Source organism: Rhincodon typus, chromosome 15, assembly GCF_021869965.1.
Source record: "Rhincodon typus isolate 14 chromosome 15, sRhiTyp1.1, whole genome shotgun sequence".
Classification (NCBI taxonomy): Eukaryota; Metazoa; Chordata; class Chondrichthyes; order Orectolobiformes; family Rhincodontidae; genus Rhincodon; species Rhincodon typus.
The window spans coordinates 48,548,732-48,567,204 of record NC_063346.1 but is presented as its reverse complement, the minus strand read 5'-3'; the positions used below and the strand labels follow the sequence as shown (position 1 = coordinate 48,567,204).

Below are 18,473 nucleotides of genomic sequence, written 5' to 3'. Positions count from 1 at the left end.
TAGACATATGTAGATGCAGAACTGAAAATTGCAATACCAACCTTGTAGGTGAGATTATGTCTGACACCAAAATAGATACCAGACTAAAAGCATAATGCACTAAATACAATGCAAACCAAAGAGATATTGTTAAAAAATTAACTGATGAGTCGATGGAAAATGTGCACCCGATGTGGTACTGAGGTACAGAGATGAGGAGGAGTCTTCATCAGTGCTTAGTTAATGATCACACCAGTGATAGTCAAACTGTAGCAACAATAGACCTCAGTATCTGTAGGCAAGGATGAGGGAGGAGGATGCAGAAAAAGAAACCAGTTCCTGCCATAATCATGAGATAGTAACTACTGCTGGAATGTTGTACATTCAAGATCAGGATCAGGCTCAGATGCAATGCCTTACCTGGGGGCGAGTTCAGGGTGGCCAATGCTGATTGAACTGCAATCCAACAGGGTAGAAGCAATGAAAGAAGTGGAAGCCTAGTTGCTGTTTTTGGCAGGAGAGGACCAAAGTCAAAATAACTAGGACTTGCATAATTAATGGCAGGGCCCCGGGCAGTATTTTAGAACAGAGACACCTAAAGGTTCCTGTACATAATTCTTTGAAATTTGCATTCATTGCTCAGACATTTGAGTATAGGAATTGGAATATCTTGTTGAGGTTGTATTGAACATTAGTGAGGCTTCTTCTGGAGTATTGTGTGCAGTTCTGGTCAGCATGTTATAGGAAGGATATTACTAAACTGGAGAGGGTTCAGAAAAAAAAACTTACCAGGATCCTGGCGTGAATGGAGGATTTGAGATATAAAAACAGGCTGGGACTTTTTTCACTGGCATGTAGCAGTTTGAGGGGTGATCTTATAGAGGTTTATAAAATCATGAGGGGCATAGTTAAGATGAATAGCAAAGCTTTTTTCCATAAGGTGGGGGAATTCAAAACTAGGGGGCATATTTTTAAGACGAGAGGAGAAAGATCTAAAAAGGACACAAGGAGCAACTTTATTTAGTTAGTGTGTAGAATGAACTGCCAGAGGAAGTGGTGGTTGCAGGTACTGTTACAACATGTAAAACACATTTGGATAAACATATGATAGGAAAGGTTTGGAGGGATATGGACCAAATGCAGGCAGGTGGGACTAGTTCGGTTTGGGAACATGGTCGGCATGGACTTGCTGGACTGAGGGGTCTGTTTCCATGTTGTATGACTCTTACGATTCTAGGTGAAACAACTTAAAACTGGTATGGTATGCACATTGCACAATGCTACAACTATACAGAGGATTACAATCAAAAAAGTCACGATGGAGGTGCTGGTGTTGGACTAGGGTGGACAGAGTCAGAAGTCACGTAACACCAGGTTACTGTCCAACAGGTTTATTTGAAATCACAAGCTTTCAAAGTGCTGCTCCTTCATCAAGTGAAGTGGCAAAGGAGTTACACTCTGAAAACTTGTGATTTCAAATAAACAGAGAGCAACACACTACCAAATCTGGAGTTATTTCTGGCTAATGCAGAACAGACATCGTACATGGTAAAGACAGTTTTGGAATTAACACCTACCATCATGATCACTTCTGTCAATGTTATCCACCTTCTGTTTTTTAACCATTTCAGAGCTTGTCGAGCTAGAATGAAGTGAGAAGGAAATAAATTTATAAAAGTGGAAATAATATTTTGAAATTTTTGTTCCTTCTTCCAGAGATCAATAATGTACTAAAACTTTTTAAACACTTAATTTTAAAGGTTACAAAAGCAATCACTGATCATCTATTGTTGCTAAAACAGAGGACAAAGGGGTACACAACATCAGTTTATGTTTAAAAACAGATCATTTAATTTGCTGTTACTGAGCATTATCTTCACTATATTACGCACAGCTTCAAGCATATCTGCAGAGCAAGAACGTGTGAACACGTTTACATGATGTAAATGATGATCTCCTTCTGTGCTAAGAATGCTGGATTTGCCTCAGACCATTCAGTTATGGCTCAAAGCAGAAAAAGTTATAATCTTCCCTTCCACAAAATTAAATGAATGTCTCCATTATAGATACCACCTCATAGATGTAAGCATTTAGTCTGTCAAGAGCAGGTAAAATTATAGGAACTGCACTAAGTAGGTTGGACAAGTACCAATACAGTTTTAAAAGGAGAATATCCTGTCAGTTGAGGTTCTTCAATTCCACATAATTCAATTGGATTTGAACTTTCAAGAAGTCTTTGACAAGGAACCATGCGAAAGACTTCTAAAGAAAGAAAATCTACTACAAATCCAACATATGATTTGGTTACAAAAGCAGGGAGTGCTGGTGAAATGCAACAGGTCTAGCAGCATCAATAGAGAGAAAACAGTTAACATTTTGAGTCCAGTGATCCTTCGCCAGAAAGAATATGATTAGGTTGTTTGGACCTGAAAAAAAATGAAACAACACACACTTAAAAAGGTATTGTATCAGAAAGGAGAAGATAATGAATGGAATAATGTACAATTATAACTTCTTACATTCTGACATAGTCTGGATCGGAAACTAAGAGTAATTGTTATATTTGTAGAGTACATTAAAATGGGACATGCAAAAGATTTAATATTTTGAATAAAAGCCTAAATTTGTTATGCAATTAGGGAAATAGATGGCAAATTAGTTTCCATTTGAGCAAATACAATATATTGTCCAGTGGACAAAAAAAGGTGGGTGTGAAGTAAAGGGACAGGATCAGTACAGGCACAAAATAAAACATGAGACTCAGCAGTTTCAATTATTGAGAAAATGAGGAGCAGTAATAAACCAACGGACTGAATATTGGGATTCAAAGCCAAAACAGAGGTAATGCATTGATCATACCACACCAGGAACATGGTCAACATGTTTGGCCATGATGCTTTAAAAGGGACAGAATAGCAAGAATAGAAAACAAAGAAAGTACGATCCCAAATAGACAAAGAATCAGTTAGAAGTTCAATCTGGAATTGTGTCGATTTAAGACAGGCCCTTAAGGCACATATGCATATGGCTACAGTGACTAGACATGTTGGTTTTCCCCAGAACAGTCAGATTTTCCAGTAAATGTTCCAGTGTCCCAACAAATTTCTAAACAGAGTTCAAATGTCATGGTCCTTCTTCCAGGAAACACGTACCACATCATACCACTGTACACAGTAGACCCGAACCCCCTCCTCCACCCCACGCTGACATCTTCAAGGCAGGTATCATTACCTTTTCATTATCAAAGGCTCTATTACTAATGACACCTTTTAAGTAATCTACAGAATACGACTGCCAAGTCTGCCTGAACAAATTCCAGGGACGCGGTCACATTACATTCAACCTTCAAGGGTCCTGCATAAGATACCCAACACTGGCCACCCAACATGTCAATCACCACAGAGTCTCACCCTTCCACTGGTTTTCAATGTGTCTCGGTTCTGATTTTTCACAATCTGGGCCACTGTACTTAATATATAAATCAAATGAATCTAGCATATGACTTCAAGGCATGTCAAGGCAGTAAATTTCAAAATTAAATAAAAGGCAACAAAATTTATACTTAAACAGAAGCATGTTTAAATACTTCTACCAGAAATATTTCATTTTTCACATTTAATAAACATTTGAAATTATCCTCCAGATAAACGGGAGTTGAGGGTGATTGCCCTTGACTGAGTTTTTGCATCAGGGAGCCCCAGCAAAACTAGAGTCAATGGAAATCTGGGGAAGAATTTCCACTGCCTGAAGTCATACCTAGCACACATAAAGAAGACAGAGATAGTAAGAAAGTTGTGGTTGCTGGGGTCAATCACCTCTGTTCCAGACCATCGCTGTAGGAAATACTTTTTTTTTCCCCTTTATTCATTCACAGGACAAAGGCATTGCTGGCTAGGCAGCATTCATTGCCCATCCCTAATTGCCCAGAGGGCAGTTAAGAGTCAACTACATTGCTGTGAGTCTGGAGTCACACGTAGGCCAGACCGGGTAAGAATGGCAGTTTCCTCCCCTAAAGGACATTAGTGAACGAGGTGGGTTTTTCCAACAATCAACAGTGGATTCATGGTCATCATTAGACTCTTAGTTCCAGATATTTATTGAATTCAAATTCCACCATCTGCCATGGTGGGATTCGAACCCAGATCCTCAGAACATTATCCGAGTCTCTGGATTAACAGTCCAATATCACTAGGCCATCGCCTCCCCATATATAGCATCCTAAGCCCAACTGTCTTCAGCTGCTCCACCAATGTCTTCCCTTCATCATATGGCAGAATGGGGTGATTCGCTGATAATTACACATTGTTCAGCACATTCACAACTCATGTCCATGTCCATATGCAGCAAGACTTGGCCTAATAAGTGGTGGCTATATTCAGGTCATACAAATGTCAAGACAATAACTATCTACAACAAGACAGAATCTGGTCATTTCCCCATGACATTCAATGGCATAACTATTGCTGAATCCCTACTATCAGCATTAAGGGTTACCAATGACCAAAGACTGAACTGGGCCAGCCTAATAGCTACGGTGCCCACAGAGGCTGAGAATTCTGTGGTAAGTAACCTGATTCTGCATCGAAAATTTTGAAATTTGCTTCCTAACAACATGGACTGCAGCAGTTCAAGACAACAGCTCACCGATAGTTTCTCCAGAGTAATTATGGATAGGCAATGAATGCTGGACCAGCCAACGATGTGGATATCTCATGAATTAATAATACAAAGTGCCTAAGCAGTGTCTGTTGGTGAACTGTTTAACCATGATGGATATCAATACTGAACCTAATTCTGTCCTCACTTAACAGATACATTTATGCTTTTTCAAGCATCGATTATTGGGTACAAAACTTGGTGTCACTTTATTGCTCCCTACACTTCCACAGCCTTTGCTCACCAAGACCAATTTCGGAATCCAACATCTAATTAGTCTGAAACAGCTGGCTTTGTCTCATCTGGAATCTTTACTCAGGTTATACTGATCTGTCTGTTGTTGTGCCTTAACTTAGAGGAGATGCTGCAAGTCTACTAGAGAAGGATTAAATGATACTTTCTATGGAGCCATTGTAAACATTAGGATTTTGCTGAATATTTTCTTCCTCACTTGTTTAATCTTCATGTATAAGTAGTAATTGCTGTTATCAGTCCACTACGCAAGGGAAAGAAAAGAATTCACCTGGTGGGTGCCCCTCTAAGAAATTTGCATATCTGGAGCCAACTTGGTCAAGGTACGATCTTCCCTCTTCTGCCCCTGCTCCCCTCAGTCACACATACTTGCTTCTTATAACATCTTGATCAGAACAGCGCCAGTGATTATTTCCCTCCAGTCTGGAGTGTTGTTTTTACAATATTCTAAGGAATACCCTGAGAAAATGCTATTGAAAGTTTATTTCTTTTGTAAAGTTTGACAATGTTTCAACTCCACCATTGATTTGTTGTGCATCACTCAGTTTGTTTCTGGTCGACTTGACCTTATCTTTCAGTCACAGCCAACTCTTGCTTGCAGAAATTACACTGTCATAATCTAACTGACAAAAGCTAACAACACAAACCATGGAGAATCGCACTTTCCAATTTATAATACTTTGCAGCATCAAGAAGATCTTCATTATTCAATTTAAGTAAGTCACTACAAATATGGACAATATAATTATCATTTAAATAATACTCATTACTCGATTTAAAACAAAATGACCGGCACGATATAATACAGGTTTGACCTTTTTGCTGTGCAGATGTTGAAATTATTCTATTCATCTTACTGTTCAAATCCACTGACCATTTTGACAGAAATTAAATCAATTCAGTAGAAGTTGTTTGAAGTCTGGGAGACGAAAACAAAAGCTCATCAAATAAAAGAACTATCGGCCTTTCCCTCTTGCAACCATAATTCATCCATGCCTGTGTCCTATTATTTCATACTCAATCTATATAATCGTAAAGTTGCTCAAAATCTATTTACAGTTGAATCATATTACCTTTATACCCACTATTTACAATAGACTATTTTTACTATGGACAAAAATCAAATGACCTCAGAGCACAAATTAAACTTAGCAGTGTCATTTTAAATGCACAAAAGCCTCAATCTTTCCAGTTTGTAGATATAATGAAAAATAACTCAGGTTCATCACTATTTCAAGTGCATTCAATATATGCTGGCCATAGTCTTGCTATTACTCAGCAGAACAATGGCTAGATATATCTTTGGACACGGAAAAAACTGAACTGTGATTCTGATGGATTTCTGAATCATCAGCAATAATGAAACACAGACAACCGAAAATTATTTGACATTTAGCTTACAGTTTTGCCATTTTGTGATAGATTTAATCCACACTAAGGGCAGTCTTTGATGCACCAAGACCCTGTTCTGCAAGAAAAAAAAGGCATCTCATCCTCACATTTGACATCCCTTTTCATTTCCATCCTCCACAAACAGGATAGCAGTGTTCAGAGGCTTAATTGCAGACAGCATTTTTGTCATCTCTGCATTCATTTCATGTCAATGAACCAATTCACCCTTCTCTTCAACCAAGATCTGTTTAAAGGTCATCTCTTTTTCTTAGCTCTCAGGATGGCACAAAAGGTGGAATCAATTGTATATTCTTAACTTATGGTTCCCTACTAATCAACAGATAGCATTCAATGGCTAAACTTTAGGCTGTTTTTGTTTGCACAAAAGATCACTGTGTATGGTCTGGCAGTATGAAATACCACATTACTGCACAACAGTTCCATTTTCCCCTCCAGGCTACCTGCCTCAGTTAGCTGATATGGCAGCTGCATTTTCTATAACAGCCGAGGTTATAATCTTTTGAAGAACGTGACTTTTTTTTCCCTTTTGCTCACAATTTAATGGGACTTTTTTTTTCTCTGCACATTCAATCATAGGACAGTTCTGGATGTTCAATATTTTTCTTTCTTACAATGCTACTTTTTCTCCCACTTTTGCAGTTCCTTTCACATCAATTTCTACTAGAGGGTTAGCAACACTCCTAAATTAATTCTTTAACAGATCAATGCAATATCAAAACCTGAAATGCAATGTTTCTGGTTGAATCCACTTCCAATCAAGAGGTGAAATGTTTGGAATCCCTTGTTCCCACTGGTACCCCTCCAGGAAGCAGCAGCAGTAAGGTAGACATTGCAAAAATCAAGGTTAAAAAGGGACCAGGAGATTAATCAATTGTCATAAAACAAACTGTTGAATGCCTTTCAGCCAACACGTCATCTCAGCCTTGCACAAAATGGGTGTAAAACACTTAGAAAGTGGCCCTCGCATGGTTTTTCATCACAAATCTAAAAACTAGAAGTCCCATCACTACCACCTCAGGACAATTAAGGATGCCTAACTCCTGAAAATATGCAGTGGATCTGAAGTGATTCTGTTCTATTTTCTTCAAAGAGAACAAAACAACTTCTGAACAGAACATACTCCCCATTTCTATTTTAACGGCCGCTTAACAAGTCAATGACATTTCACATCAGTTCCAGTTCAAGTAGTAAACCTGGCACAATGCAGTTCAAAACTTGAAAAAAATACAGAATACCATTCTGTTCTGAAATCTTCTAAATCACCACGAATAGCTGATGAAAGAAACAAACTAAATTACTAACAAAAGAATCTTAAGACTACTTTGGATGAGTCATCCAAAATTAGCTGCAAAAAAAATCTATCAACCATAACGTGACACTAAATATCGCTGAACCGTAAAGAATACAAAGTGAATGCTCTTCATTTAGTAAAAATACCATGTGGTAAAGTGGTTAGACAGGGCTGGTAGCACTTCAGACTGTATACTGCTGTTGTCTCTATAATTAATTTTTAAGAGCTAAAGTGAGTGCAAGATAAAGAAATCAGGCAGACATCCTACTTCCAATCTCTGATAAAGATCTCTGCAGAAATGTACCCATGCAAAATAAAAAGCTTTAGAACCTATTGTGATGTACTATACGGTAAATTATTGTCATGTCTATCTCTAGGCAACACCTAATGTCTCTGGGAAGATTTTGGCATATGTAAACCCCTATCCTTATAAGTCTGTTCTGTCCAACAAAGAAAATAACTGGAATATAAACAGCTAGTATAATTACTTCTTTGCAATAAAAAACTGTGAAATTTGCAGAACCTATTGCATCAATGAATAGTGGACAGTCTACAGCACAAAAGTAGGTATTCGAGCCCATTGTGCCTATGCCACTCATTACTGGGGCATTTCAAAATAATCCTACCACCCTTCTTTCTTCCTGCTTTATCCTCTCAATGTAAATGAATCAGTTCACATATCTCCTCACTAAATTGTCTCTATCATCCTGAAATCTTCTACAAAACTTATTTTGCGTCATCAATTTCAAAATTTTGATTGCTGTTCGACAACATTCTCAGAATTAAACAATATCTATTAGAGAGAAGAGTTAATGTTTCGGGTCCAGTGACCCTCCTTCACAACGTTCTGAAGAAGGGTCACCGTTCCCAAAATATTAAGTCTGCTTTCTCTCCATAGATGCTTCCAGAATTGCTGAGTTTTCTGTTTACTTATTACGAGTTTAGGTTTCTTCACTAAAAGAGGGTTCAATTTTACCAACTAGCAGTGACTGGACTCCTTTTCCTCAGTAGTTTTGAATACTACCTCACATTACATTTGCCTAGTACATCTGTCATTAGCTTTTTTTTTTTTAAATGCAGCTTTAAACTGATTTAATCTTTTATCGAATAACATCATCCATAACAGCATTAGAAGAGTCAACTGGTACCATAAAGTGCTGTATGCTGGGCAAAAAAACTTTAGCTCACTCCAATGTTGTATTTGTCCAAGTTTTACATTTCCCACTTTTCAAAATTAACCCAACTTCTAAGACAAGATCAAAAACTGTTTACTTTTAAATTGCAAAATAGAACTTATTTATAAATGTATTATCTGCTGGATTTTCATCCCGCAACATTAGCGTTAAAATACTGAGATCACAAACTTCTAAAATCGATATATTTGATACGTTAACGATTATGAAACTTCAGCTGTAAAACTGGGGCAAATTGCCTGCATGATTTCTTCACCACCTTCAAAACTATGACATAAGGTTAAAAAATACTAAACTTAATCAAATGTAATTTGATACCAAAATATTCAATGGAAGTGGAAATACAAATTAAATGAACAGATTATTGAAAATAGTGAACGGAAATCATACCCAGCAGTTTTCTGTAAAGATTATCATTACGATAAAACAGTGGAAATCACTAAGACAAAATACAATAGAGGTAACAGAGAGGATCAGTGAGGACAAGCCTGTTAATATGGCTCGCATGGACTTCCAAAACGATTTAGTGCCAAACAACAGACTCGTTAGTGAAGTTATAGATCATGGTGTAAACGGTCATGGAGTAGCGACATGAATACAAAACTGGCTGACGCACAGGAAACAGAGTCATGGCTCATGGGTACTTTTTGGACTGAAACAAGTCTGTAGTGGAGTTCCCCAGGGTCAGTTGGGATTGTGTTTTCTCAATATATGTAAATAATCTAGATCCTGGGGTACAGGGGTCAAAGTTTATGGACAACACAAAATTTGGGAGAATTATAAACTGTGAGGACAACAGTGTAGAACTTCAAAAGGTCATTGACCAGTAGGAGAAATGTGCAAATAGGCAGCAATTGAAGTTCAATGTGGAGAAGAATGAGTGACACACTTTGGTACAAAGAACTTGGAGAGACAGTATAAACTAAAGGCTACTATTCTAAAGGGTGTACAGGAGCAGAGACACCTGGGGGTATATGCATATAAGACATTAAAAGGTGGCAGGACAGGTTGAGAGAGCTGTTAATAAAGCACATTCATAGGGGCTTAGGAAACAACTGCAGGGAGATTATGATGAACTTACGCAGGACGCTGGTTAAAGTTCAGCTGGAGTGCTGTGTATAGTTGTGGGCGTCAAACTATACGAAGGCTGTAAATGCACTTGAGATGTACAGATGAGGTTTATGAGAATGGTTTCCGTGAGCTTCAGTTAACAAGGAAACATTGGAGAAGTTTCCTTTGGAAAGAAGAAGGCTAAGAGGTGATTTGAGAGAAGTTCTCACAATCATGGTGGATGTGGAGAAACTGTTCCTCCTCACAAAAAGGATCAACAACCAGAAGGCCCAGTTTTAAAGTGGTTTGCAAAAGAATCAAATGCAACATGAGAAGTAAGATTTTCACACAGCAACTAGTTAGGAATGCACTGCCTCGCAATGTGGTGGAGGCAGATTCAATTGAAGCGTCGAGGAGGGCACTAGATGATTAACTAAATAGAAATAATTCTCAGAATTACAGAAAAAAGACAGGAGATTGGCACCAAGTTAAAGTGCTCAGAGATGGTGCAGACACAAAAGTTGGTTCAAGGGCTGACTTTCCCAGTCAGCATGGAGCCTCACCCATCAACTGCAAGCATCATGAAATCATGGGTAACACATGTAGCATTCCCCAAAACATATGACCCAGTAGTTACTCTCCCCAACAGAAGCTCAAACTCAAGCTGCCCCAGAGCTTGTATGTACTTAAGTAGGGTGGAATTTTTTGTGAGGTCCCCAAATCTCATTTCCAAATAAGGAAGAACAGGAAACAAATGTTATGGAGGACAGATTCCAAGAGTATAAGATTATTTTCTCAAGCCAAATATTATGGAATCAACAAGGACAGGCTGTCAGATGGCAGAATCACACAATGAGAAGGACGTGGAAGCTCAGTCATTGAGTATGTTCAAGACAGAAAATGATAGATTGTTAGATACTAATGACTTCAAGGGAAATGGGGACAGGGCAGGAAAATAGCACTGAGGCAGATGATCAGCTATGATTTAAATGATTGGCAGAGCACCAGCGGGTGAATGGTCTACTCCTGCTCCTATGTTCCTAACTGAATCAGCCTGATATTCCATTATTGGGCTGCTCATCACATACCCCCTCCACTTGTACAGATATTCCATTATCCACAAGAAGCTACCCTTCAACTACAATTCAGCAAATTGTCACTGATAATTATGTTAATTGCTGCACAAGGGAAACCAGAACACTGAGCCAAACTGATATGAATCAGCACACTAAAGCACACATACAAAAAAAATACTGGTTGAAGAACATGACATATTGTACCCAAGACGTAATTGCCTGCAGTCAATGAAATTTCCTCCTCCACTACTCCCTTGTTCTATGGGTGGGAGGAAGGCACTGCAGTTCCAGATTCAACAACACTAGAACCAAAGCATCACGTTTCAAAGAAGGTAATCAGCAAAATGGATAATTGCAGCAGGTGGGTTCAATTGACAGTTTCACCAAACTAGTTAAGACTATTCACTTAAGATATGGAAAAAAAGCTGCTACATTTTCAACAGCGACAGTCATAATTAGATAGAATCTCAGCTTCAGATTCCTTTTTCAAAAATAAATTATTTTCATATTTTTCTTCCATTTCCCACACTGAAGTCTCACTACACCACCTGCTATCTCTGTCTGAACAAGAGGTCAAAATCAAACACAGAACAGGAGAGGGGGATGGGGGCAAGTGTTGAGGCAGGACTTTTCCCCACTCCCTAAGAATAGCCAACAATCTTTCTATTCTCTCTGAAGTGAGATGTGTTTATGATATTTGTATTGGCATAGTTTATTTCTTGGATATTTATCTTGGAAATGTAATGATGAATTTGGGATCACTTAGAGAATGGGAGTGAATTTAAATTATGATTTCTTTTCCACTCTTAAGCCCAAGAGGCAAGATATTGTTTGATTTCTCTTTTATCTTTTCATTCCTGCTCCTGACTGAGGTAGGCCAAAGCATGTTCCCAAAACCCTGGTTTCTCAATTCCATTTTTTAAAAAATTAAAATCAAAGTAAATCCTTGAAGGGGAGGCCATGGCCTAGTGGTATTATCACTGGACTGTTAATCCAGAGACCCAAATAATGTTCTGCAGACCTGGGTTCGAATCCCGCCACGGCAGATGGTAGAATTTGAATTCAATAAATATTAAGAGTCTAATGATGACCGTGAATCCATTGTCAATTGTTGGAAAAACCCATCTGGTTCACTAATGCCCTTTAGGGAAGGAAACTGCTAGGCCAGACCAGGTAAGGATAGATGTGACTCCAGACCCCACAGCAATGTAGCTGACTCTTAACTGCCCTCTGTGCAATCAGGGATGGGCAATAAATGCTGCCTAGCCAGCAATGCCTTTGTCCCGTGAATGAATAAAGGAAAAAAATTAAATCAAACATAGGGTTTATTAACAAAACAGTCAAATTGCAGGCAAAATGCTTCACTAGTCCATTAACACACACAAACACTCAAAAGTATGGAAAACAGGACAGAAAATTACCGAAACTTTGAAATTTACAAAAAAAAACCAAAGAACTATGGATCCTGGAATTCAGAAACATAAATGGAAACAGAACTGAAGAAGGGTCATTGGACCTGAAACGTTAATACTGATTTCTCTCCACAGATGCTGCCAGACCTGTTGAGTTTTTCCAGCAATTTTTGTTTTTGCTTGCAACTTATATCTTGTGCTGTTGAAATATGGTCATGTGAGTTACAATCCCCGGAAGGTCAATGCTCATAAAAAGATTTCTTGGCATGTTGGACCTAGTAGTATGAATCACAAGAAGTTGGCTTGCAGGTGCAACAGATAATTATGAAGGCAAATGGAATATTGTCCTTCATTGGTAGAGGGATGGAGTTTAAAAAACAGGGAGGTTATGCCATGCTGCAGCTGTTTAGGGTGTTGGTGAGGCCACACCTGGAGTACTCTTTAAAGTTTTGGTCTCCTTGCTTGAGAAAGGATGTACTGGTACTGAAGGGGGTGCACAGGAGATTCACCAGTTTGATTCCGGAGTCAAGAGTGCTGGCTAATTAGAAGAGGTTGAGTAGACTGGGACTATACTCAATGGAATTTAGAAGAATGAGGGGGGGAATCTTATAGAAACGTATAAAATTATGAAGCAAATAGATAAGATAGAAGCAGGGAGGATGTTTCCACTGGCAGGTGAAAGTAGAACTAGGGGGCAGAGCCTCAAAGTAAGGGGGAGAGAGTTTAGAAGTGAGTTGAGGAGGAACGTCCAAAGATATGCAGGTTAAGTGGATTGGCTATGCTAAATTGCCCATAGTGTCAAGGGTGGGAAATGCAGGGACAGGGTACGGCATGGGTCTGGGTGGGATGTTTTTCAGAGGGCCGAATAGCCTGCTTCCATACTGTAGGGATTCTATGATTCTTCACCCAAAGGGTTGTGAATCTGTGGAATTCCCTGCCCAGTGAATGTTGAATGTTTTTAAGGCAAAGGCAGATATATTTCTGAACAGTAAAGGAATTAAAGGGTGGTGGTGAGAGAGAGGTTGGGTATGTGGAATTGAGTCTGCAGATAGATCAGGCCATGATCTTATTGAATGGTGGAGCAGGCTTGAGGGGCCATTTGGCCTACTCCTGCTCTTACTTCTTATGTTCTTATGTATTCCTACTTACCAAAGTATAGGCTTCTTTGCAGCCAGCAACCAGGAGTTAGAGATGGGGGTTCCAAAGCAGGCTGCCAACTCAGCCTGGAGTCTTGTTTTCCCTCTGGAGGCCAAACAGCAGCTGACCTAGACCCCCAGAATTGCAAACTTAAGCAATTCAATTTCTGTTGTATAGCATTTCAGTGCTGATGATCCATCTCAAGGGGCTAATTGAAAGGTCACTAACAATGTAGCTTTACTTTCCCCATCAAGAATTTCCATTGCGAGGTGACACGATAACAAAGCCAGAAATTGCTGGAAAAGCCTAACAGGTCCAGCAGCATCCGTGGAGAGAAATCAGACTTAACGTTTCAGGTCGAGTGATCCTTCCTCAGTTGTTTTTATTTCTGGATTTACAGCATCCACAGTTCTTTTGGTTTCTATTCTTCTGTAGTTTTGATTTTGGCTGAATTGGGAAAAGAACTGTTAAAAATTAAGGATTGATGAAGATTTACTGTACTTTTTAAAAGAAACCTGATACTTATTGAAAGTACTATTTACACAGATGCTTATTCAAGCAATAATGGAAGCCTAATTCACAGAAGAGCTGGAGACAATGGGTGTGTAGGATTGGAGTTTTCACCAGCGACAAGCAACTGGTTTGTGGGCCAGTGACCCAGTTATCAATGACAAAGGCCTCTCGCTTGCCAACAACTACATGATTGGCTTCCAAATGCATGAACCGCTTGGAATGTGGAAGTTCCGGCAGAAGCAGTATTTTGAGGGGGGAGCGCGGTGGGTGGGAGAGAGAAGGAACTGTTTTTGTTCCACACTAAAACACATCTGGACCCTGAAGACAGCCAGTCTATTTCCTTTTCTGTCTCTGTCAAGTGCGACTATTAATTGCTAAGTCAAAGGCCTTTATAAGTGGGAACCAGTCACCATGTTTCTCCTGCAAACTGGTGAAAGTATCTGCAGAAGGAAAAATCAAAAAGCAGTGTTCTCATCAGCACAAAAATCATTTCAGTAAACCTTGTAGACAGGGACCACTGAACTGCCCTTTCTAGTGCCTCTCCCTCCACTTGTAGCATCCATATGCTGACAAATTCGTAACTGTAATGATTCTAATTATAGGTAAACAAGTTATTACAAATAAATAGTAATTCCTGTTAAGTGCCATCTGCCAACCTGGTCTGAAAAAAAGAGAAACTGGGGAATTTTGCATATATTTCAAACTTTTTCACTTTTGTGACGACTTTGGGAATAGCAGGACTTTATTCTACTGCAGTGAGGCATGCGGTTTCCTTTGGGATTTCCCTTCGTGCCTCCTGACTGTGACCTCTGGTTTTATAATTCTTTTTTAAAAATTACGACAAAACTATATACTCTGGGTGCGGAGAGGTGGTAGTTATGCTGAACTCTGCTCAGAAACTGGCTCATGTGATTTGGCCCCAAGTGGGATACAGGGCCGTAATGAAACTCCTAAAATCTCAAGTGTCAGCTTTCATAGCTTGAAGCATAGGAGGATTAGTGATTTTGCTGGAAACAAACTCTTAGCCTAGTCAGAGCTTGAGACTTTGAGATAAAGACTAAAAACAGCGCTGTTCTGACAAGCAGAGGGAGAGGCCATTTTTGAGTTAACTAGCAAGCAAAAGGTGTGCGAATAGATTTCCTGTTCAAAGAAATGGAACTTGTAGATACTTAAAGACCAAGGAGTCTACCTAAATTCAGGAGATTTTGCAAAATGTCTCTGGAAGACACATCCTGCTTTAACAGGAGAACTCAACTTGTTGGATTAGCAGGAGGAATGTCAAGGTTGTCTAACTGCTGAGAGTGTGCCATGATGTATAACTGTGGTGTGGCATTTTTGTGAATTAGTTAATAGGGAAAGTACTTTCTCCATAGTTTAGTATATTAATTGCCTCCTGAGCAATGCTTAGTTTATTAGAGTTTTGTTAAGGAAGTCTCAACCAGAGTGGATAGAGGGGGACCAGTAGATATATTGGAATTCGACTTTCAGAAGACATTCAACAAAGTACCTCACAAAAGATTAAATAATAAGATGACAGACAGTGTTAGAAGTGGTATATTGGCCTGGATAGAAAATTGGCTAATGGGCAGGAAACGAGTGGGGAAGAGGGGTTCTTTTTCAGGTTCATGACCTATAACCAGTGACGCTCCACAGGGATAAGTGCTGGAACTGTAACTCCCTACAATATATATTAGTGACTTGCAGGAAGGAAGCAAATGTTTGTAGTCAAATTTGCAGACAACATAAAAAAGGCTAATTGCAAGGGGGTTACAAACAATTTACGGAGAGACATTGATAAAGATTCAGTAAGTATGGAATAAGTTGGCAGAAGGAGTATAGTGTGGGAAAATGTGAAATTGTTTAATTTGGAAAGGAGAACAAAATAACAGTATTATTTAGATGGAGAAAACCTGCAGAAAGCTGCAACACAAAAAGGGACTTGTAGGTCCTTGTGCACGAAACACAGAAAGCTAGCACAGAAGTGCAGCAGATAATCAGGAAGAATGATGGAATGTTGGCCCTTATTTCAAGGGACTTGGTGTATAAGAGTCGTGAAGTCTTACTGTAACTGTACATGGTGCTGGTGAGACCACATCTGAAACACTCAAATACATCCTGAGCAGTTTTGGTCCCCTGATTCAAGGAAAGATATCATTTCATTGGAGGCAGTTCAAAGAAGGTTCACTAGGATGATCCACAGCATGGAAGGATTATTTTATGAACAAAGCTAAACAGGTTGGGACAGCTCATTAGAATTTAAAAGCATGAAAGGTAATCTCATTGAAATATGTCAGATTCTCAAGGGTCTTGACAGGGTAAATGGTGAGAGAACATTTCCCCTCATGGGAGAGTCTGGGATTACAGGACATAATCTCAGAATAAAGGGGTGACATTTTAAGACTGAGATGAGGAGCAATTTCTTCTTTCAGAGGGTTAAGAGTCTTTGGAACTCTGCCACAGAGAACTGTGGGTGCAGAGACCTTGTGTAAAGCTGAAATTGATAAAGTGTTGATCAGTAGGGGAATCAAGGCTTCTGGGGAAAGGGCAGGAAAGTGGACAAGAGGAATGTTAGATCAACCGTGATCCTATTGATGATGGAGCAGGCTTGAGGGATCGAGCAGCCTACTCCTGTTTGTATTTCTTATGATCTTATGGATGTTGATTTTAGTTTGCATGCTACAGTACAAGTCTTAAAATATGAAATCATATCCTGTGATTCTTTACATTGTAAAGGAATATAAATTTGACCCTAACCAAAGGTTAGTGGTCTCTACAAGACTGTAACAATACCAGGAATCAAATGCAACTAAAAAGCAACCATGAATTTCAAGATGTGAAGGAATGAAATTGTCAGTCGTTCTGTTAGCAGAATAATCTCAAGGTTTCAAAAGCAATCAACAAAAAAGAATCATTTAGATTCACCAATTACAACATCATAATTTTTCCCTCATTTTGTTATTTAAAAAAAAAAATCTTGCATTCTGACCAGTAAATCACAATATATTTTTCTGTCTTATCAGCATGAAATACAAAGGAATACTAGCATACCATCTGGCTAATTAAATGTAGAGATCAGGAATGCAGTGCACCAAGGTGCAAGATATAATGAGTTCCTGAAGTTAGTTAACTAACCCATCAGGAGGCGATAATGAACAAAACATCAGATATAAGTAGTTATACTCTCTGTTCCCAGTTGGAATGCATATAGCTACAAGTGTGTTGGTTTTAAAATGTCTTCTAAGATAACTTGAGAGAACATTAAAATCATCTGTTGAGAAAAAAGGATGGATCAGCATGACTCTTGTTTAAATCACAAAACAGGAGACCCAGATTGTTTGGCTAAGCACAACATATACCAGTGTAACACTGATTTCTGCAATATCTATTTTATAAACTACATACTATACCTGACAAGATGATCAAATTTGTTACAATATAAGGCACCAACAACTTTTCTGAACAAATATTAAGCTTCAGATACTCACAGATTCCATAGTTTTGAACAAATAAACTTTACAAAATTAGAAAAGTAAAAGTACACACTAATATCTAGAATTAACATAAGGTGAATATGAATCAACAAATAAGCTGTGGCCCACCACCCCACATATTGAATACAACAAGCTGGCAAGACAGATCTCATTTTCCAGCAATCCATCCAGCCATTAGGGTGAGACTGAGTCACCAAATCTTATTTTAAAATAAACTTTGTCTCCTTCTCAACGGACTCCAACTTTTCACTCTTATGATCAAGTCTACAGACTTCCTCAAAACTGCTCCATCACAATTTGTCTCAACAGCTGGACCTATCTTGGTGATTCCATCTCCTCCCAAGATTGCATTCCCTGGAATTCCCAAGGACGCTTACAAACACATATTTCAACACATTTAAGTTTTTTACTGAGCTACCTTTATTGAGCTGGTGATGCATCTGGATTTCCAAAAGCTGCAAGACACAGCTCTTGGTCTTTTTTTCCCAGCTGAACAGGTCTGCTTCGAAGACTGCGTCCCACTGCTTTGGCAAGGTTATACTCCAATAACTAAACACAGAAAGAGTCCCAGCTTGTCAGCCACATTACTGCCAACAACTGCTCACCTCACAGATATGCAATCTTTTCTCCAAGATAACATTCCACCAGGCTTTACACAGCTGCACTGCACTATCTATTCACTGGTACAGTTTCAGCTATGCAACGAATCTCAGCATAGTCCCACTGCATACAGCCAGCTAACAGCAGCATTTTAACAATATGGAGTCACTTCCTCTCACTACATTCCACTGACAAACAAATTAACCCTAGAAGCAGGGTTCATTGACTTCAAAAGATTGAGTGACCTCTCAAAGACTCTGCAACAAGCCCTGCCCTTGCTTCTAGGCAGGTCCAAATGTAATCAGCATTAGAGTCATACAGCACAGAAAAAGATCCTTCAGTTCAACCCGACCATGTTTCCTAAACTGAACTAGTCCCATTTGCCTGGGGTTGGCCCATATCCCTCTAAT

The 18,473-nt window shown here is 39.0% G+C and overlaps 1 protein-coding gene across 4 annotated transcripts in view; it reads right to left on the bottom strand.

Moving 5' to 3' along the window:
* Positions 1–18,473, bottom strand: part of psme3ip1 (proteasome activator subunit 3 interacting protein 1) — an 86,305-nt gene that overhangs the window by 6,116 nt on the left and 61,716 nt on the right. For all 4 annotated transcript variants that reach the window (XM_048605695.1, XM_048605696.1, XM_048605697.1 and 1 more), the window contains one exon: positions 1,557–1,621. In XM_048605695.1, coding sequence (XP_048461652.1) covers positions 1,557–1,621 — 65 coding nt within the window. The remainder of the gene's footprint in view (positions 1–1,556; positions 1,622–18,473) is intronic.